The following is a 22,418-nucleotide window of genomic DNA, read 5'->3' as shown; positions in this document are numbered from 1 at the left end:
AAAATATTTAAATATATATAAAAACATATATATATTTTTTTATAACCATTTTTAATTTAAGACGAACGAGCTTGAGTGGTGGGTCTCTGGATCAGAAAAGGTTGAAAACCCCTGGTTTAGCTTACTTCCTACTAATGTATACTCGCTAACAGAAATTTGATTGTCTGGACAGTACGCCCAGAAACAGTACGCCTCCAGCAAAAAGTTTCCGGTTTAGTGACGTCAATAACGGGTGCTCCATGTCTTGCCAAAAATAAAGCTATACTGGTTCGGGCTAAAATAGCGGGCAGCTTGTAGCGGGAAGAACTGTGAAGTGCCAAGTTTCAATTCGTGACTGGTGATTATAACGTATTGTACCTGATCTCAAGTTATACTTCTTCCATACTTGCAAACTAAAACCGGATTTATTTCCAAGGAACATCACTCAGGAGAGATACATTTTTCCTTATAGCTTACGTCCGTGGGCACTTTTTACGCACGGTAGGTTTTCGGCCAATTGTTCTTTATTTGTTAAATACTAGCAAGCTGTCTAAACGCTGAAAAAAATTTCCCTTCTAGTTTGCCTCGCGATATTCTAACGGAGAGAATTAGTTTAGCCTGTATGCAGCGACAGCTCTTTGTAATGCTTGCTAACGTTGGCTAACTACATGCAGTCAGGTACACTACTCGCAAACCCAGGCAACTAGTTAGCTTATACACACCATGTGCATCGCCCCTTAACTAGGCGAGTTTAGCTTAACCGGGTAAGCAATGTATCTCTGTTTAAGTGCGCAATTTGTTAATTATGTAATTCATGTGGCTTGGCTGACTAAGAAAACGGAAGTAAAAGTAAAATTTCCAACTACCGTTGCTCGCAATGAATTTCGTTTAGATTCCTCGAAAACAGGGTTCCCATTTTGTGTTTTGATTTGTAAAGTGCAAACATAAATCACTCCTTAACGGTGCTTACGGTTCTAATTCTGGTTAACTCAATCACTGGTTAATTCACATTTCCCGGGAGCCCTCCCACTCAGCACTTCCATTGGCTGCGGAACGTGTCATTACAAAAATACAGCGCTACAATTGGTAGTCTACATAGAATCCCTGCCTAACATTCAAGCTGATATTTAAGCGTGACAGCAGGTGGTGCTGTTGCTTTATGTTGGTACATCCCAAACTTCCGATATTACGGTTGGTCGGGTAACGTTACAGTAACGGACGAGTAGCTGCAACTATGCTTCCAGTGATTTAGGGGAAATCTTTTTCATTGAAAAGCTGTCCTCATTTATGTTTTTCGTTATATGGCTCGATACTCTGCTGCCAGACACATTGAAAACCTTGAAAGTAAAGTTGAAAGTAACACTGGACTTGTTTCAGGAGCATGCTCTGTGCTCCTTTTTTGGTGGGGCAAAAACGGATAATGGTTCTGTCATTGATTGACTTTGGGGATGTGTTGTATTTGCATGCCGTATCCAGGCTGCTATGCAGGCTTGATTCATTGTATTAGACTACACTTTTTTTCAGGTTTATTTATTATTATTCCAAATTACATTTTCTTATGACATATAACATATTTTTTATTACATATTTATTACTTATTTTTAATGACGTTCCATCACTCACAGATCCTGGCATCTTCCACAAAGTTGTAGGCTGGTCCTCCTTAGGGACCTGTAGACTTTGGTATATTTCTGTATATGAAGCCGTCTGGGATAGACTGCCTCTATTGCCTATTTAGCCTTCTGTCTTAATGAATGATATTCAAAAGTATGGTCTTCTCAGCAGCTTATTTTTAAACTTCCCACATTATAATCCAAATTCAGGAAAAAATCTTTTTCTTACTGAGCACCATGATCTCGCAGTAACGTTGGAATGTAACTTTGATATGTTTATTCAAGTTAATGATTTTATTAGCTTTCTGCATAGCAATTTGCTATATTATTGTTGTTGTTTTAACTACAGTAAGTCTCAAATGATTTCCTTGTTGAATATTGAATAAAGGTTAATTTGTGGGGGATATCTATTCACCGAATGTAGTCTTTAAATATTTAAACTGGTAGGAAAAAATAATAACTTATACTGTAGGCTAATAGCTGAAGGCATTCTTCAATTTTGGGATGTACATACCGAAAACTAAAATGCTTTGCCTTTCGCCCAATGTATGCTGGGATAGGCTCCAGCCCCCCTGCGACCCTGTTCAGGATAAGCATTACATTACATTACATTACATTAATGGCATTTGGCAGACACTCTTTTCCAGAGCGACGTACAACAAAGTGCATACCCATAACCAGGGATAAGTGCGCTGAAAGACCCTAGAGGGAAGTACAATTTCAACTGCTACCTGCACAACAAAGATAAGGACCAGGGCCTATTTGATTTGATTTTTCTTTTTTTTTAAACAAACAAACAAACAAACGCAAAAGTATGAACAAACCCCTTAACTAGCCAAACACTGCTTACCTAGCCAAACTAAAAATACTCATACACAAAAAAGTACATCACAGAAAGACAACAATTAAGGTTCACAGGGAGGTAGAAGGGACGGGGAGAGGTGCTGCTTGAAGAGGTGCGGGTTAGGATAATGAATGAATGAATGAATGAAAGTTGATAAGGGACCTTACAACATCATATTATATGGTCCCTATTGCACTCATATGTACTATGTTAGAGTTGAATTAACACTATTTACTGTGTAGGCAACATTAAAGTCAGATTTCTGATGGATGAGTATTGTATTATGGCATAGATTTATTTGAATGTGTTCATTATTGTTGTCGTCCCTCGGCGTGATGGTCGTTAAATCAGATTTATGGCTGACCTTCCCTGTTGCGCAGTTTTGCCCCTGTGTAGCAGGGGTAATCCAGCGAAACAAATGGGCAACTCGCGCGCACTTTTACTCCAACTCCGCACTTGAGCGTGGTACGTAACAGGAGCCGTCCTCTCGGTTATAAATGACACTAGTGATTGGAGTAAACAGCTGCGCAGTCAACAGAAATATGGAAGCTAGATGGTGTTGGGGACAACGGTCGGGATTGTATCGACTTGCACAATGAATAAACACACCGAAGTAAATAAGTTGTTTATTTAGCGACCGACTTGAAACTGTTTGAAAATGTGCGTGCAGTGCATTCTGCACTCATTATGTAAAATCCACACGAATGAGTAAATATTTTGCCTACTAATTTGATTTACGTTTTAAAGACGGATTGAGTGTTACAAAATCGTTTGGGGAAAAAACTTGGCCAAATATAATCTTGATGTGAGGAGAGATTGAGTCACGAACACTGTGACGCGCCTTTCAAACAAAAACAAATATCTTGCATTGGGAGGTGGCGTTCTAGAGTCATTGGGGGAGTACACGGCTATTTAAAAATATGAAATGTAGCCTAACCTGCTAATATAGTCTAGCTATACGATACTCTTTTTATGTAAACATACATTTTGCTCTTTTCCCCAATAAGTTCCAATTGTTGGGGTGGGATGCAGCATTTTGCTTTCCTCCAATAGATTCAAAGTGTACTCCCTGACTGACAATAGCGAGTCTGCGAGTGGGAGGAACAACTCCGCGGCGATCCTTCTGGCTTTGTTACGTCTGGGAAGCCATTTTGGAATTCTGTTACTAGTGCCTGAGAATTACACATTGACAACTTGCAAAGTTTTTTTTACCTCTGCTCTCTCGGAAAAAACATTTACAGAGGCCGTTCGGGGTTCGGATCTTTGGGCCCACCCCTGCGCACCGTTTTGCGACTTGTGTCTCGGGATGCGGCGAGAAGTTTGCGCATCTTCCTTGGCTGTGTTAGTCTTGTACGATTGGATTAAGCTCAGAAGAATATAAGACAAATGGACTCGCAGCAGAACACGGGCAAGTCATAGCAACTTGTGATATTGACAAGATTCCTTTTTGCAGGAGCACATGCGTGTAACGCAGCGTCTTTAAGGATAATTTTCAAGGTTCAGTTCGTTATGTTCAGTTAAATGTTGCTTTGCTCCGTTCTTCAGAAGTCAGTGTTGACAGCGGACGGAACCATGGGCCTGGGCTTTAATATTACACAAGTGCTCTGTTTATGAATTTCACTACCGTTATTCGACACATATCGGGGTTATTTTGGATTTCGCTGTGTGTTAATTGGGGACAATATAAGCCTCTATTGAATGTTATGGAAATAGGCGAACACGCAAATGCTAATCAGAATTTGTCGACGGGTGAATACACTGCTGAAGTGTTGCAGTCTAAATTTAGCAACCAGCGCGCAGACTGACTCGCATTTGGCCGTTTGGGTACTACCATTCTCAGGTATTAATATTTCTGCGTGCAACCCAGTCGTGTGAATGCACACAACGACACCAAATAGCCGTGATTTGACAGCTTACAGATAGCCCACGGCTGCCAAAATCAGACTAAACCGTAACATAATCTGATTTATACTTTTTGAGACCTTACAAGCGTCACACTTGGTTCTGAAAGACGAAGCATTCGAGAGACTATCTAAAATGTGTTATACCTTTGATAAGTAACTAGAATATGTTGACGGCGTGCGTGTGTTGCCTTGTGTTATTGTGTGAGAGCGCTTGCAGGAACGCTTGAGAGCGACTGCGAGTTTCCAGTTATAGTTCAGCCTGTCTCTCGGTGTTTTAAGTTCGTTAGACTGTGGCCTCCGTGGGATTAGAGAGACCTAAGTAAGGTTATACCACGTGCACAAGGAATATTATGTTTAACAATGGAAGTGTTTGTCTAGCTCATTAAAAATAGGCCTTTGTTGTGGCCCCAAACCTTCAATTATACAGGACAGGTTTGGAAATGCCAACTCCCAGAATCGGATACATCTTAGTGAGCAAGAGTAAGAGTAATCATACGTTGGTAAATAGTGTAGAATTATTTATGTTGAGTTTAAAATTTTGCCCCCGTACTGCAAGGCGCAGTGCGTCCTGCGTTACCATGGCCAGCAAAGATGGGTTAAAAAATGACACCAACTCCAGAGCAGATTTAATCTTGCAGCATTTAATATTCTCTTTGTGTGCCGTTGTCATAATCTAATGCTGGAAGGTTTTGGGAGTAGGGTTGCGTTTGGTCAGGTGAAAGATTATCGGTCCCAAGATTACTTTGAGTATGGTCGGTGGATTTTGGGACTTACAGTAGTTCTGGTAACCCTTCTTGTCCTGTGTGTTAGTTCTGTTCTCAAATGGAACAGACAGGAACTGTTGCATCAGAGTTGCTAGTTGTTGGTTGATCTGCATTGGGAGTTACTAGTTGTTGGTTGATCTGCACTGGGAGTTGCTAGTTGTTGGTTGACCTGCACTGGGAGTTGCTAGTTGTTGGTTGACCTGCACTGGGAGTTGCTAGTTGTTGGTTGATTTGCACTGGGAGTTGCTAGTTTTTGGTTGACCTGCACTGGGAGTTGCTAGTTGTTTGTTGATCTGCTTTGGGAGTTGCTAGTTGTTGGTTGATCTGCATTGGGAGTTGCTAGTTGTTGGTTGATCTGCATTGGGAGTTGCTAGTTTTTGGTTGATCTGCATTGGGAGTTGCTAGTTTTTGGTTGACCTGCACTGGGAGTTGCTAGTTGTTGGTTGACCTGCACTGGGAGTTGCTAGTTGTCGGTTGATCTGCATGGGCAGATTGATGAAGGATTTCACCTCACAGATGAGGACAGGACGTCCCAGATTTCCAGGGGGAGGAAGTGGACTGTGATGCATGTCTGACAGAGACATTTTTACATTGGCAGTGCCATATGGCTTGTGCAGTCTTTCTGCTGCTCAGGGCTTGAGCCCTTGGGTAGAGGTATGCTTTTATACAGCCATACTTAACTGGAGCAGTCATTGGGGAGAGACTGTGTCCCCAATGTGCTTGTGCTTTTGTTCTGGGTGTGGAGGTCCACACCTGCTGCTGCTTTCTGCTCTTAGCCAGAGCAGGGCTACGCTGGGCTACGCTGGGCTGGCTGTGTTGGCTGTGTTGGGCAAGGAGAAGTGAGCCATGGTGTTGGAGTGTGCAGAGAAAATGGAAGACTTGGGTAGAACACAGGGGCACTGGTCCACTGTGTGTACAAGATACAGTGGCTTCTGTTTCCTGCTGATGTCCTGCTGATGTCCTACCGATGGCTGCTGGGAGACAGGCTGAACAGTCATTTGTATATGTGTGTGTGTGTGTGTGTGTGTGTGTGGGTGGGTGGGTGTGTGTGTGTGGGAGTACACGTGAGCGGGACTGAGAGTTCCGGGCTAAAGCTTTGCTCCTCCCCCTACCCCCTCCCCCCTTCCCCCTGCTCCAATGCCTTGGCTCTAACAGTCTGATTGAAGAATGACCATGGATTACTCCCACCTGCACACGTACACGCCCCCACAGTGTGCTCCGGAGAACACGGGGTACACCTACTCCCTCAGGTGAGCGCACAGACCCCGCCCTCCCCGATCACAACCCCACACTCTGTACAGAAGTTGAATATTTTGGCGAACGTTCGTTAACATTCTCCACCATTCTCAACGCATGTCTGGTACCCCTCCTCAACATGTCTGGGCAACAGCCAACATTATTTTACCTCTTTTTATTACATTTCGTGTCCATTCGATTCTGCTTTGTTTTTATTTAGTCAATTCTCCTTCTATTCAAGTGATATTTTATCATCCGTTCTATTCAAATGTAATATCATTTAATACTTTCTCCATTCTTTTCTGTTCAAGTCCTTTCTGTTTTATTCGAGTCGAATATAATACTTTATTGTCCATTAAATGCAGCATAAAACGGAGAGTGCTCAACACGGTACCTGGACAAAGGGAACTCATTAATGGTCAGTTTGGGCACGTAGATGCAGCTGATTGTGACCAGGTCAGGGGAGGCTGTTTGAAGGACTTCATGGCCGTGTGATGATTGATGTTGTATGTTTATTTTTGTTAGATTTGAACCGTGCTGGGTTTTATTGGGTCATGCCCTGCTTCTGTCTGTTCTGTCCTGGTCCAGCGCTGTTCCGTGGGGTCATCCTCCCTCCCTCGTGCTTCCGCGTTGAATTTTATTGCTGCGTTGAGAGATTTTCTGTCGGAGCGCCATCGCTGTCAGCACGGTTCTGCAGATGAGCGTGGCGTGTCGGACAAAGGGCTTTCTGTGTTTCCGACGGAAGGACCACCTGAAGCTGCTTGTGTCCCCATTACACGCACCAGTGTTTATTTACCGCCATCGTTCATCTTCAAACCCCCCTCAGCGCCTGTTTAACGGGCCGCTCGCACCCTTTTCCCGTCCCCCTGCGCTCAGCAGCGCCCCCCGCTGCCTGCCCTCTGTAGCCCGGCTCGAATGCGTCTGCCGTGGTCGTATTGTTCCTGAGGGTCTGTGCTTGATGGACGGGCACTGCGTCCACAATAGAGGGGAGGGCTTTAGAGTAGGCAGGGGAGGGAGAGAGACTGGAAACCTTTGTTAGCGGTAAAATAAAAAAAACACTACCGTTGCGGTTTGCAGGTGGGTCATTTCTCCCTGTTTTAGATGCGGTAATAATTCAGGCCTTTCGCTTCTGCTGACTTCTCTGTTCAGTGTGCTGTGAATTACAGGTATGTGCGTGCGCGCACACATGCACATACGCATATGCTGCGGGCACAGGCGTCACTGTGACGGATGTATTTGCATCAGAAAGGTGAACTGATAAACGCGCATTTGCGAGCGTCTAATACCGTACAAAGCATGCGTTCACGGCTAAGAGGGAGAGCCGCTTCCTCTGATTGCTTTCACATAAACGGCAGACTTCCTTGGGCTTCGATGAAATGGATCCCATCCTCATTGTCTGTGACACTGCGCCAGCGGGAGAGCGGGAGCGTGTTCGCGCTCACCGACGGATCTCTGCGCCCGCTGTGGAAATTTGCCTGTGCGATGCGTTTGTGCCGCGGGCGTGTGATTCCGCTTCTGCAGCTGTCATAAACCCCCGGCCGCGGCGCAGACCGCAGTCCTCGGGGTCCCTGTCGAACACGCGGCGGGCGTCTGTGCTGGTTTACCGCCTGTGCTGACGTCTCGACTGCCCTCTGTACTGTAGCGGAGTGTTCTTCGTGGTCTGCGTTGCGGAGCTTGTACTGTTGCGTCTATACATTCTGTACTGTTGAGTGTGTACGGAGTGGCCCATTTTCTGGAGATTTTTTTTTCTGGAGCATTGAAATTATGACCTAACTTTGGTGAAAATGTTCTCCATTTTAAAATATAGGTTTTTTTCGCTAATCAGATTTCAGGATTACGATCACTCAGAACTCTGCTACCTTTCATTTTAAGGTGAACATAATACTAAGTGATAGAGCTGGTGAAGACATATTAAGTGATACAAGGGCCGTTTCTCTTTGGCCCAGTGTAATGGAGAAGGGGCAAGTGACACTGATGGAGTCGCACTAATTACTGCTGACCTTGTTACCCCATATCTCCCAGGTTAACAATTAGGGACGAGTGTAATTTTGGTCCAGGGGTCCAGTTCTCCCAGTAGAGCAAGGGGTGTGGAAACCAGTCCGGGACTGACGTACTGATATGAGGAGGAGTAGCATATGTGTGCTGTCTGTGCTGGCTCTGCCTGAAACTTAACTGCCTTCAGGGAGAAAAATAAGAATGCAATTTCTGGAGATTTCTGTGTCGGAGTTCAGATCTTAGAGTTACTTTTTTCCTGCCTGCTTATCTTCAAGGGAGATGGAGTGTGTGTGTGTGAGAGAAAGAGAGAGAGAGAGATCAAGTAGGAGAGACTGAAAGAGAAAGTAAGAGTTTGTTGATCATTTAAGGGTGCTGCTCAATACAGCTTTTGAAGGAAAACACCGGCTTTAACCCGGTAAGCCATCCTGTTACTACTACTACTCCTACTACTAATAATAATAATAATAATAATAATAACAATTAATAATAACAATTTGCAATCGTAGTCGTACATTTAGTTCGGAATATTACCAAAAACTGGCATTCCTTCTCCTGACAGAGGGAGTAGGCCTCGGATCAGCGCGTGAGTCATAAGGACTGTTTTTCCGAGATCGCGGTTTGCCGGAATGGGGCCTTTCCCTCTCCCTCCACTGCTGTAGTTCTGCTTTCCATGTTCTGGGGAACGGCAGCACGCTGTTCCTGCAGGAGAAATGGCCTTTAGGACACGGGTGCACAACTTCGGTCCTCAAGGGCCGGTCTGCGTACTGCTTTTTGTTCCAACCAGTTGCCTCGTGTTTAATTTGCTGACAGCTCTATAAATTACCCTGGTTCAGGCCTGTACTTGAGCACATTAAATTCATTCGGATACACTTGCAGTCTGCAGCTGTAGCTGGTACTCATACACACGCCAGCTAAGATACGATTGAGTCAATTAAATAATTAAGAGCAGAAGTCACAAAATTGTGAAATGGATTGGCCCTTGTTGCTCTGACACACAGCTGTCTGTAGATACAGACCGCAGTGCACTTTTGAGCTGCAGGTCACTGTGTGGGGGGTGTAATTTGGGGAGAGGATTGTGGGAACCTCCCTCTGATTGTGTGGAATGTGGATCATAAACACAGACACGAGAGGCTGGAGTGCCAGTGGAGGATTATGACTAAGGAGCTGGGGCCTGTATCACAACTATTGAGTTAGCTGCTGAGTTAGCTACTGAGTTAGCTACTGAGTTAGCTGCTGAGTTAGCTACTGAGTTAGCTACTGAGTTAGCTACTGAGTTGGCTACTGAGTTGGCTACTGAGTTGGCTACTGAGTTGGCTACTGAGTCGGCTACTGACTTAGCTAGATGATTGTACTAAAGTGAAATTCTGAACCCTCCCAAATCTGGAACATGGACTGAAGTTACATTACATTAGTTATTTTGCTGATGCTTTTTATCCAAAGCGATTTACAGTTGATTAGACTAAACAGGGCCCAATGTGGAGCAATGTGGAGGTTAAGGGCCTTGCTCAAAGGCCCAACATGGTCTTAACGGTCTTCTGCCATTAAGTTGCTGGGTTTGACTCTCTCATGGGACACCTATGTACATTGCACCCTTGAGCACGCTGCTTAATCTGAACGGCCTCAGTGAAATCTCCAGCTGTGTAAGCGGAAAGTATGTGGGAAATGTGAAATCTGTTGCTTAGGGTGAGCGCGTCCGCTAAAGGCATGAATGTAATGCAATGTAATGTAATGAAAGTTAAGTGTTGCTCAGGGCAGTCCAGGGCCCCACAAGGCTGTGGGGAGGGACAGCTTTCTCTCCTGACTATTCCTCCACAACACCCCAACAAAGCTTTTTATAACCGGGCTGCGTTTTAGAAATTTCATATTAGCATTTGCTAATTAGTCTGGCATGAATATCTCTAGGCGAAATTAGCATGTGAAGTAACACATACAGTACATTCCATACCGTAATACTCTGGCCTGATTATTTCTTCTCCTTTTTTTATGTTTGCATGTCTGCGTAGATGTGACCGCGAGGACATTCTGTCACCGAAAGGGTGGGGAGGGGGAAAAAAACATGATAAATTATCGCTGTTGTTTGTACTGTGCAGTTCTCTGGAAATGAATGGAATCTATTGTATAAATAACCGAGAATGTACAGTGACCCCTGCTGGTCGGTGGCGTGACTGCAAGTCCACCTGCTACACGGCACAAATCGAGCATGTCTGGGCCTGGGGTGGTCTGGCAGAGCACAGGATGGCAGTGTGGGGGTCTTTTGGGAGTGGTGGGGGTGGTATGAAGGTAGTTGATAGTATGGTGTGGTCTGGTCTTTTGTCAGGAGGCTGATCTCAGTATCAGGTAGCAGTGAACAGGAAGAGCCACCTGACCTGCCTCAGTCTTTGTTAATAACCTCTCTTCCTTAATTGTGGTGTAGACTGTCAAGCCAGTCATTTGCCCGTTCGTGTGAGTGTACCGTGCTTTAGAAACACCCTGGTTCTGAACCTAGTGAGGGAGCCTGCTTAATAGAAAATACATTAAGCTGAAATTCCGAGAATGCTATGCAAATTGTGCCGGTTCTGCTTCTTAATTTTGCATGCGCTTTAATTTAAGCATTCAAAAAAAATAAGTCTGGGTAATCGATTCTGAAGTGAGATCCTTTAATGTTCTTCCAGTGAAGCCTCCCTGTTGGAGACTTCTGTGGGTGGGCAGTGTGCAACAGAACACAAGTGTGTGTGTGTGTATCTGTGTGTCTATGTGTCTGTGTGTCTCTGTGTGTGTGTCTCTGTGTGTGTCTGTGTGTGTGTGTGTGTGTCTCTGTGTGTGTGTCTCTGTATGTGTGTGTCTATGTGTCTGTGTGTGTGTCTGTGTGTGTGTGTGTGTGTGTCTCTGTGTGTGTGTCTCTGTGTGTGTCTCTGTGTGCGTGTGTGTGTCTGTGTGTGTGTGTCTCTGTATGTGTGTGTCTATGTGTCTGTGTGTGTGTCTGTGTGTGTGTGTGTCTCTGTGTGTGTGTGTGTGTCTCTCTTTGTGCATGTGCATGAGAGAGTGAGTGTGCATGTGGCCTGAATGGTGGTGGGAGGGTGCTGCAGGCCTGGGGGTCAAATGACAAAAACCGTCGAACCAACCATCTGCTGTGAGAACTCAAGAGAGAGAAAGAGAGAGAGACAGAAAGAAGAGGGTGCAGCGAAAGAGAGGGGCAGAGAGAGTGTTGGCGACAGAAACAGAAGGAGAGAAAAAAAGGGAGAGAGGGGGTAGGAAAAGAGAGGGAGAGAGAAACACAATGAGTCAGAGAGAGAGAGAGAGAGAGAGAGAGAGAGGAATGAGAGAGGATGGTGATGGCAGGGATTTAGCTTTAAGTGATAATAATGGAGAGATGTGATTGTGCTGTAGTCTGTGGGTTTCCCCTCCTCCTCCTGCTGCTGCTGCCACCCCCTGCCCCCCCCCCCTCACCCAGGTGGGGCTGCATGTCTGCCGCATTACCCACCAACTCCCCCCTGCCCCCCTCCTCCCAAATTGCTGCCATTATATCATCCTTATGAAGAGCGCTGGCTCTATCCCAAAAGCTCTGTCGCGTGCACTGGCTTGGCCTGGGGCTGGGGGGTCTGTGGGGGGTCTGCGGGGGTCTGCGGGGGTCCAGCCCACCGGGCCGAGGGATAATTGGGAAACGTTCGCTTTCGTAGCAGCCGTTTCCTTCCCGAGACGGGAGCACGCTCACTTTTAGCCTTAGACAAAGACCGCCAATGAGGTGGGCGGGGCCTCTGCACACTTCGTTCGATTTGAGCGGCGTGTCGTAAAAAGGCGGCTGCTTGGTTATGGGTCCCGTTCCCGCCAACGGTGCTCCTCCGCTGATGAATAGCGATGTTCGTCGCGCGAGGGGTTAGCGGCGAAGACCGTCGCCAGCTCAGCGAATGGGAGCCCAGTGTAGCTGAGGCTGTGTGTTTCAGACAGCCCGCTCCCTGAACAGGGGAAAAAGAGCTGACCTCGTAGCATTTCGGGGGTCCACGGAAAAATAAATACCCGCCAAAGGAAGGTCGTTTCAAAATAAACAGATTTGAACTATTCCGTAGACCTGTACTGGCATCCTGCAAAAATGCACACAAGCATGCAGGCACATGCATACACCCTCACAAGCCTGTCTCTTCTCTGCGTCTAACTGCCGGATAATAATGGAGGCATTTAGATGAAACCTCATGCTATCAAATCTGAACTACATGTCCCTGAGTACCATGGGCTTTGCAGTGCATGGTGGGCATTGCAGTTAAAACCATCCTACTTTCTTTATTCTGCACGAGAGTTGGCCAGGTTATTTAGGAGATTCCTGAGCTTCACGGTGAGTGACGAGGGAAACGTATAAGAGCGTTTGCATTTAAAGAAAAAAATTAATTGCGCACCCGCCTAAATGTGAATGTTGTGAATTATGTTATTAATATATCATAAAATATCAGGTTCGTATCGCTTGACGAATTTGAATTCGCTTTGCATAGAATGTTTTTACATTTCTGTTGTGTGTTCTGCGAAACTGGTTTTCTTATTTTTTAAGTGTAACGTGTTCCCGTTTCCATACCGACATCTCGCTGACTTTATAGACCAAGACCGCGCGAATGCGATGCATCAGCTTCCCATGAAACGGGAGCAGAGTTCCCGCCTTCGTCAGGAGCTGTTTGTCTGGCCTTCAGGAGCGCTAACGCTGTAGCGTGTGCGCTCGGGCTGCGGACAGACAGGTGTGGTGGCGGGGTCGCGATTCACACCGCGAGGCCCCCCCCCCCCGCTGTGCCAGTGTGCGTTCTGTTACGCGGCGGGGTAGGCCAGCTGAAATATTTAAATATCAACAGCCTGTCTGGAAGCAGGGGTTTGAGAGTTTCACACATGGCCGACCTCGACAGGATTCGAGCCCTCGGAGAGCGGTTAGCCGTGTACCGCTGGTCACGTCTGCAGGCACCGGCAACAGCTGTGGAACTGGGTCACTGGAGTGTGTGTGTGTGGGGGTGTGTGTGTGTGTGTGTGTGTGTGTGTATGTGTGGGTGGATGTGTGGGTGGGTGGGGGTGTGTGGTGTGTGTGTGGTGTGTGTGTGGTGTGTGTGTGGTGTGTGTGTGTTGGGTTCATTGTATTAGGTTTCCTCTGACGGTAAAGGAGCTTTAATTAGAGAGTGGTGTGTGGGAGGCTGTTTATCATCTGCCAAGGAGATAGGAGATGGAGCGCTTCAGGAGAGAGAAGGAGAGGAGGAAAGAGTGGGAGAGGAAAAGAGTGGGCGTGTGCGTGTTTTGTGGTGTTTATGCGCGCATCTGTGTGTGTGTATCTGCGTGTTTCTATGTGCGCATGCGTGTGTGTGTGTGTGTGTGTGTGTGCTTGTGTTCGCGTGTGTGTGTGTGTGTGTGCTTGTGTGTGCTTGTGTGTGCTTGTGTGTGCATGTGTGTGCGTGTGTGTCCATGTGTGTGTCTGTGCTTGTGTGCGTGTGTGCGCATCATTGAGTCTGCCGATGAAAGTTGCTGCTGGGGTGTGTCTCTGAGGGCTGGCTCTGCATCATAGTTCAGTTCACAGATATTTATTCTTCTTGGAGGGAGGGGGGGATGCAAAATCCTAATGCTCACACAGGTGTGGGCAAATGCGCGCACACACACACGCCACACAGACACACCACACACACGCACGCACACACACACGCGCGCCACACAGACACACCACACACACACACACACACACATATATACACACACGCACACACACACATATGCACGCACGCATGCACCCACGCACGATTACACGCACACACACACACACATGCCACACAGACACACCACACACACGCATGCACACGGGCGCTTACACACACACACACACACCACACGGGCGCTTACACACACACACACACACACACACACACATACATGCCACACAGACACACCACACACATGCACGCACACGGGCGCTTACACACACACACACACACACACACACCACACGGGCGCTTACACACACACACACACACACACACACACACACACTCTCGCCACACAGACACACCACACACATGCACGTGCATACATTTACATAATTTGGCAGATGCTCTTATCCACAGCGACTTACAAAGTGCTCTGAACGACAGTGACACGGCAGCTTCACATGCACATACTGGCAAATTAACTCAAGACAAATAACTCTTGCCCACACAATGTGCTCAGATAATGATTTTAACGGGTACATGCAGTAGGAGTAGGGTGTGTTCAGTTTTACTCTGCATGCCACACAGAGGGAGCACTTCGCTTGTGTTTTCATCGTTTCTATAGTAACACACAAAATATTTCAGTGGCCAGAGTGAGAGAGAGAGAGGGGGGGCGGTGTTTTTATGCCACACAAAAGCAGAATTGTGAGTGGTTTGTGGTATGAATGTAATAATCGTTGAAATGTGCCCCTGCCAATCTCCACCCCGAGCTGTGATGACATCACACCGCACCCCCCCCCCCCTTTTTTTTTTTTCTTTCTTCTTCAATGAAGCTACGCTGGGCGTCTGGACTTGAGTTTCAGGAATGGCAGGGAGAGGAGGGGAGAGGAGGGGAGGGGGGCGTTGGCGCGGGAGCGGGAGCTGGAGCTGGAGCTGGAGTTTTCCCCTCTCCTCCTCCTAAACCCCACCCACTCAGGCAGCTGGCAGAGACAGAGCAGGCAGGGTCTGCTCAGAGTAAACACGAGCCTAAATTACCACAATCCCCCCCCCTCCCCTCCGGCCCCACCCCGTCCCTCCTGCCCGACAGGCCCCGTTCATTGTGTCTCCGTCGCGCTGACAGCACCTGCCGCGCGCAATGTCACAGCGCTCCGCTTTCACGAGGAGGAGAGAAGGAGAGAGAGATTACACACCTCCGTAGGCTCAGGTGAAAACAACCTGAGTTGATACAGGTATTCCGCTTTCATTCTCGGTAGCGTCGGGTTAGGTACGCTATGTTTGCACAATTGCAGGTAAATATCGAACAGCTTTGTCTCGGGGCTGGGAGTGGTGCTGCTTTTCTGTTGACGTTTCCTTCTGCAAAATTTGAGGAAGAGGCAAGTTCTGTGGATCATTTTGTCACTGAACATGTCCAGGGGGACGACTACTGCTTTCTCCTTGGCCTGCTTTAACATTTTTTTTTTTTTTTTTTTCTTATTCCTGTTTTCTTTAGACCCCAGTTCCCGGTTTTACGAGTGTGTTTTTATGAGCAGGATGATGGATTGCGAGCCTTTCATTCCAGCTGCAGTACATTTTCTGGATTTTTCTGATAACAGGGAACAGCTCCTCACAAATTTTCTGCATCAGTAATGGCATTGATGGTAGCTTTGTAGATGGCAAACTTCTGTTCTAAGTTTTTATTATTGTCTTTATTTACTCACGACCATTGACCTAAGGAGTGAAAGAACAGCGTGAAAGACGAGTAAAGCAAAAAAAAGAGAAATATTTTAAATGAATAGCGGACTGCATCCTACCCTTTACGATCCGTTTTTTCGGCGATTGATTTGTGTGTAAAAATAATTTAATTTGAGTGCCATCACTGCAGAGACACGGTCCTGGGGGAAATCAGCTTCAGCCACACAACGAACGGGAAAGCACACCTACAAGCTTTCAAAAAGAGCAGATAACAGGCCAGACCAATCCCACACGTGTATGTAAGCAGTTCTCAATTCTCGTGGGGAGTACCTACGCACAGATTATGAAGCGTATTTGCTGGGAACACACGTTTTTGGAGGATATTAAGGAAGCAATAACCAATCGAAAAACCAAAACTAAAATTACATCCAAGGCATGGAGATTTCTCTCCCAGAGCAGGAATATTGTGGTGCTTTTACAGGTGCATTTTATGCAGGGAGAAGAAAGGCGCCCCCTATTGGGCAGGGTCAGATGAGGTGAGCGACTCTCTGTTCCGTTCAGTCCCACAATTCCACAGGGCAGCCCGAGACACGTGAAATGAGATACACCAGGAAGAGCACACTTATCTTCTCAGTCTTGGAATGATCAAAGGCCTGCCGCATCAAACACAATGTTCAGAGACTGAATGTACTCGGTGGACCGTGGGCAGACACAAGGTTTGAAACCCACCAGGGATTGGTGCACGAAGTGGAGGATAAAAGCGCCGATATTCCAGGTTTTATGATGTTTTGTGAGGTTCTGTTCTCATACGTTGGATGCTTTAGGCGGGTGCTTGTGATTTGAGAGCTCCAGTTGTCGTTTTTTATTTTTTTATTTTGTGTCTGGTAATTTGTGTGACCGTGTGGTTGAATGCTTTAATTCAGGGGCAGGTGATTTGTGGGACCCTGTTGCTGGATGTATTCATTCAGGGACCGGTGATTTGTGAGGCCCTGTTGCTGAATGTATTAATTCAGGGACAGGTGATTTGTGGGACCCTGTTGTTGGATGTATTAATTCAGGGTTGGAGATTTGAGAGACCCTGTTCCGTTTTTTGTTTTGTTTTGACATTTTAGTCATCTGGCAGATGCATGCAGGCCTGTTCTAAACAAAAAGATGGTCATCGTAAATGTAATTTAGGGTTAGGATTAGAAAAGAGGGGTATCGGAAAGGGGGGGGGGGGGTCAGGAGGGAGGGAAAAGGTGTGTTTTTTTGTCTGTGGGGAGTGATTCTGTCATTCCACCACTGAGGAACCAGAACGGAAAACAGGCGTGAACATGCAGCTCGACTGCCAGGTGCTTGTAGTGAGGGAACCATAAGGCGACCAGAGCTGGCAGCCCGGAGTGGTCTTGCCCGGGTGTAAGGAGCAATTAAAGATTGGATGTAAACTGTGGCAGTCCCCTTAGCAGCCTGAAATGCCAGCACTAGTGCCTTAAAGCGGATGCGTTCGGCAATAGGAAGTCAGTGGAGGCCAATGAGGAGTGGGGTGACATGAGCCGACCTGGGCTGACTGGTAGTCAGGCGGGCTGCAGCATTCTGGAACAGCTGGTGGGGCTTGATGACACAAGCTAGGAGACTTGCCAGGAGGGAGTTGCAGTAATCGAGACGGGAAATGACGAGCGCCTGGACTAGGAGCTGGGTGGCTTTCTCCGTCAGGTGATGACGGATACGGCGTATATCGTAGGGAAAAAACCTGCAGGTTCTGGCAGTGGAGGATATGTGTGGAGCCAGGGTGACAAGAGTCACACCAAGATTCTTTGCCGTATGGGAGGAGGATACTCCTCAACAATCAGTGATAGGTCGATTGTCAGAGAGGACTTAGCAGGGATGTAGAGAAGCTCAGTCTTGGCCAGGTTAAGCTTCAGGTGGTGGGAAATCATCCACGCTGAGATATCAGCCAAGCAGGCAGAGATCTGTGCGGTGACCTGGGTATTGGGAGGGAAGGAAAGAAAGTGTCATCGGCATAAGAATGGTAAGCGTGGGCGGCCTGTAGTGTAGAGGTTAAGGTGCACGACTGGGACCCGCAAGGTCGGCGGTTCGATCCCCGGTGTCGCCGCAATAAGATCCGCACAGCCGTCGGGCCCTTGAGCAAGGCCCTTAACCCCGCATTGCTCCAGGGGAGGATTGTCTCCTGCTTAGTCTAATCAACTGCACGTCGCCCTGGATAAGAGCGTCTGCCAAATGCCTTTAATGTGAGAAAAGCCATGGGAAGAGATAACAGAACCAAGAGACGTGGGAGGGACGTCGGGCGCGGACAGGAGCTGCAGGGGCAGCGTAGGCTCAGCAGGCTGGGGTTTGTGTGGCTAATTTGATTGAAATGCAAAGCGGAGTGAAAAAGCAGCACACACCTGCCGTCTGTCAGACGGACAGACTAGATTTACGGGCTGTGGTTTCTAATCTGCTGCCCGACCTGGGGCCTGTTTACCTGCAGGCTTCCTAACCTGATCCGAAGCCCTGCTGGACCCGGTGACCTCACACACTCTTACTGACTGCTGTGTGCTAATGCACCCTGCAACGGGCAACGGCATGAACTGGAGCAAGAGATGAATGGGAACACGCACGCACACTCACACATACACACACACACACACAATGGCTTGGAGTTCCTTTTGGAATAATATGTGATAACGTTGTTGAATATTGCGATGGCGATATGGCTTGCGATAAGTAAGCAAATATTGAAGTGTGCAGAGTTCTAATGTTCTTTCTGCTTTAGCTACGCTGCGAACATAAACCCCAGAAAATGAATAGCCTTCGCCCAAATGCATCATTTCCAACTTGGTTTTATTGAACAAATTGCTCATGAACAGCCGATCAATTTAACAGAACATACATTTCAATAAATACTCTGTTAAATGTATAAATACTATCGCAGTTCAAGCAGTCTTTTGCGATGCGATCACCTCGCGTGTTCATATCTCGATGATGATAAATATACGCAACTGCAGTGTAGAGAAGTTTGTCTAGTGGTGGTGCTGTCTTTACTTATAATGCAGATTGTTGCGTGTGAGCTTAATCTGACACTGAGTGGGCCCCTCCGGTAGCAGTGGTGTTCTCCACTGCTGTGCGTCGCTCTGGATGAGAGTGTGTGCTCAGGTAGGGGGTACCTGCTGAAAAAGGGGGTGCCGTCCTGTCCTGTCGCATCCTGAGCCGGAATGTTCTGGAAGGGGCCAGACGGCCGGGACCTCGTGGGGGGGGGGAGCCGCAGGGGGTTAAGCGCATTACGGGCTCTGAGCGAGAGTGTAATCCCTGCTGTTTACGGGGGCGGAGAGGCCAGGACGAGGCCCAGATGCAGCCAGCAGGGGGCTGGCTACAACTACACTGGCCCGTATCTCTGAACTAAATAAAATACATCCTTAAAATACATTTCTCTCTCCATTGACTATTGGGACCGGAGCAGTGGGGTAACAAACACCGTGAATAGTCACTTTCGGTCTCTCACCCTTTCTCAAATTCAGAACGAACACGTTTGATGTTACCTATGCATACTGTAATACATGTAAACATTAACAGAGATTAGCAATCTCCAAGAACCCTATGATTGATAACTGATTATTTTAGTGGTAGTAATAACTGTAATAATTGTCATAATTATCTAGTAACAGTGATACGCCATAATCATAAATAAACAGCAGGTCATTTCCACCACCTTGTGCTCCCTCCCTCCCCCCCCCCCCCCCCCATTGTGTTTTTATATATTTAGTGACGGCTAAGAATGGCTTTCCTCCACTGCATCCGTGGTATGTGTGCGTGACAGAAAGTCTGTCATCGGAGTGTGACTTTTGGGCTCCAGGGTGCGTCAGTGTGGAATGCTGCCCCTGTCAATCCAGTGTGTGGGAGGGTTTAGCCAGGGGTGGAGCCTAATGCCCCGCCCCCTGCAGTTTCACAGTCTCCTGCCAGTGGTCTGAAGGGCGAAGGTTTCTGTTGGCAGATTTATTTGCACTGCAAGGCAGGTGGTATTACAGTACGGCTGTGTGTGCGCGCCTTGTTCCTGGTGTTATGTTAGAGTGCCGTGTATGTCGTAGGCAGCTAGTCCTGCACCTGTCAGTCACAAGCTTTAAAAGCCTTTCAGTCCTGCCATGAACTGGCCCTCTGTTTCTCTCTCTCTCTCTCTCTCACTCTCACTCTCACTCTCACTCTCACTCTCACTCTCACTCTCACTCTCACTCTCACTCTCTCTCACACTCTCACACTCTCTCACTCTCTCACTCTCTCACTCTCTCACTCTATTTATCGGCCTCTGAGTGGCTTCTGCCCATTCTTCCGCCATGCCACTTTCTCTTTCACTTGTTTTCTCTCCCCCCCTCCCTCCTCCCTCCTCCCTCCCTCTCTCTCGCTCACTTTCACACTGCTCCTGTTGTCAGTGTGATTTTGGCGGGCTCAGAGTGAGTCACCTCCTGTCTGCGCGTGATGGGGAAAGCTGCTGCGCGTGACACAGCGCCGGAGTCCGGCCTGCTGCCGTTTCTCTGGCAGAGGCCCTGAGAGAGGCCTGGCCTGACACGGGTCCGACAGACGGCAGAGACGGAAGGTTCTGGAGAACGCCCCGACCTCCCGCTCCGTTGGGTAGGGGTGCGGGGGAGCCCTCCCCTGTTCAGCCACTGGGTCTCGGGGAAAGAGAGGGGTCCTTTCAGATCTGTGCCAGCGCTGGCTGCGGTCGGGGAATTCGTGTTGCGTCGCCGAAGTTTGTGTTCCCTTTCGGTCTTTGAAAGACGGCGTCATTGTGCAGGAGGTACTCTCCCTGAATGCAATTAAGAACCCCAAAAAACTGTAAATGAACAAAATGGTTCCTGTAAGCTCGTTGATTCGTTTTTGGGGCTGGGTAAGGGCCCGACACGGGGCCACGGGGCCACAGGGAGGAGGGGACTCTCGGGCCCTCGTTTCACCGTCCGCTCTCTCCCCAGCTCCAGCTACTCGTCGGCGGCCCTGGACTTCGAGAAGGAGCACAAGATCGACCCGGTGTTCGACTCGCCCAGGATGTCCCGCCGAAGCCTGCGTCTCGGTCACCACGGCGACGACAGCCTGCAGCTGGACTCCTCCCTCACCCACAGCGCCCCCTGCAGCGCGGGCGGGGCCAGCCGGAGAGAGGCCAGGTGAGGCCCAGAGGGGCGGGGCTCCAGTGGGAGGGATATCTGAGCGTCGTGCTCACGCCTGGTTGGCCAGGTGAGGCCCGGAGGGGCGGGGCTCCAGTGGGAGGGATATCTGAGCGTCGTGCTCACGCCTGGTTGGCCAGGTGAGGCCCGGAGGGGCGGGGCTCCAGTGGGAGGGATATCTGAGTGTCGTGCTCACGCCTGGTTGGCCAGGTGAGGCCCGGAGGGGCGGGGCTCCAGTGGGAGGGATATCTGAGCGTCGTGCTCACGCCTGGTTGGCCAGGTGAGGCCCGGAGGGGCGGGGCTCCAGTGGGAGTGATATCTGCGCGTCGTGCTCACGCCTGGTTGGCTGGTCTCCTGCCCAGGTCACACCCACAGTGACGCCCAGGGAATCGTGATGTTCCACACCCTTCCTTTTGACGGTACACTATTATTTAAGAAGCTGTAAAAAAATATAGAATACATCTACCCTGTTGGATGTTAGGAAATAGGTCATTCACAAGTCATACCGACAATTTAATTTGTGAACTAATATTTTGAATTTAAAAAATCTATCAATAACCAACTTTAGATTTCTCAATGTAATGTTTCATTGCGCGCAGAATAGTGCAAGTATGGTGAGTCAATTCTGCGGAATTATTTGTATTTTTTATTTTTGCCAAAGATTATTACTCTTGACAAAATTATTCTCCAATGAATGTCATTCGTTTTAACTTTGAAATAAGTGTTTTGATAAACTGGACTTTAAATATAAATAAATGATAAATGATAAATGAATTGAGAAATTGAACGTGCATCTTGGTATGCCTCTTAAAGTGTTGTGAAGCTACTGACATGAAGAAAAAAACCTGAAAATGAAGCAATCCGAACCTAAGAAATTATGAAGGATACTATGAAAATAAATGGAACATCATCTAAGATGACGGGCGCCGTTTTGCAGTGACTCAGTGCTTACTGCTCTGTATTCGGCGCGGGGAAGGCAGCCGCCCTTTGGCAGCCCGTTGAACCGTAAACTGAAGCCGCTGTACTTTAAACTGTAAATGAACAACAACAAGTTATTCCAAACAACGGCGGTGCCAGGTCGTAAATTAAGCCTGCAAGTCATTGAACATTTTGTAGCCCGAAGGAGAGGGTATGTCGGGAGCCGCGCGGAAATGAGCTCAAACCCGCCCTGAGATCGGCCCTGTGCGCGGAGGTGCGCCTGTGTGGAGGCCCCTGGGGCCACGCCCTCGTGGTTGTGCTTCAGGAGCAGTGTCACAGTGACAGAGTCCTGACTGCAGGTGAGGGTTCAAGACTGGCTGTGTCAGTGCGAGAGGGCTCATGTAACGTTGCTCATACGTTTCAGGACGTGCACATATGACTGCATATAAATCGAATCCCTCCCTCCTCCTCTTAAGATAACGGTCACTGTAGATTGGAAGCAACAGGCAGTTAAGGGTAATCGTAGTTATAAGATGTTCTTGGGAATAATAAGGACAAAATAAATATGTATAAAATCGAATAAAAAGATAATCCCGTCTCTTCTCTTTCTGTTTACCCTGCCTATCCACCTGCCTTTCTCTCTGTACATCTACCTCTGTCTCTCTGTCTCTCTCTCTCTCATGCCCCTCCCTCCCTCTCTCTCTCTCTCTCAGGACGGTGAGGAGCAGGAAG

At 47.8% G+C, this 22,418-nt stretch overlaps 1 protein-coding gene across 7 annotated transcripts in view; it reads left to right on the top strand.

Moving 5' to 3' along the window:
* Positions 1-255: 255 nt before the first annotated feature.
* The window catches only part of sun1b (Sad1 and UNC84 domain containing 1b), a 42,357-nt gene continuing 20,194 nt past the window's right edge, over positions 256-22,418 (top strand). For 2 of the 7 annotated variants that reach the window (XM_061223786.1, XM_061223784.1), the window contains exons 1-4: positions 3,425-3,844; positions 6,260-6,354; positions 20,580-20,768; positions 22,400-22,418. The exon at positions 22,400-22,418 is cut by the window's right edge and continues 172 nt beyond it. In XM_061223786.1, the coding sequence (XP_061079770.1) occupies positions 6,272-6,354; positions 20,580-20,768; positions 22,400-22,418 (291 nt within the window). In that variant the 5' untranslated portion in view covers positions 3,425-3,844; positions 6,260-6,271. Of the gene's footprint in view, positions 481-2,971; positions 3,050-3,424; positions 3,845-6,259; positions 6,355-20,042; positions 20,242-20,348; positions 20,408-20,579; positions 20,769-22,399 lie in introns of those variants that run through there. The other 5 variants (XM_061223785.1, XM_061223787.1, XM_061223789.1 and 2 more) reach the window with 5 other exon arrangements.

This window comes from Conger conger, chromosome 16 (genome assembly GCF_963514075.1).
Source record: "Conger conger chromosome 16, fConCon1.1, whole genome shotgun sequence".
NCBI lineage: Eukaryota > Metazoa > Chordata > Actinopteri > Anguilliformes > Congridae > Conger > Conger conger.
Note: the sequence above shows the minus strand (reverse complement) of the source record. Positions and strands in the feature narration are given on the sequence as shown.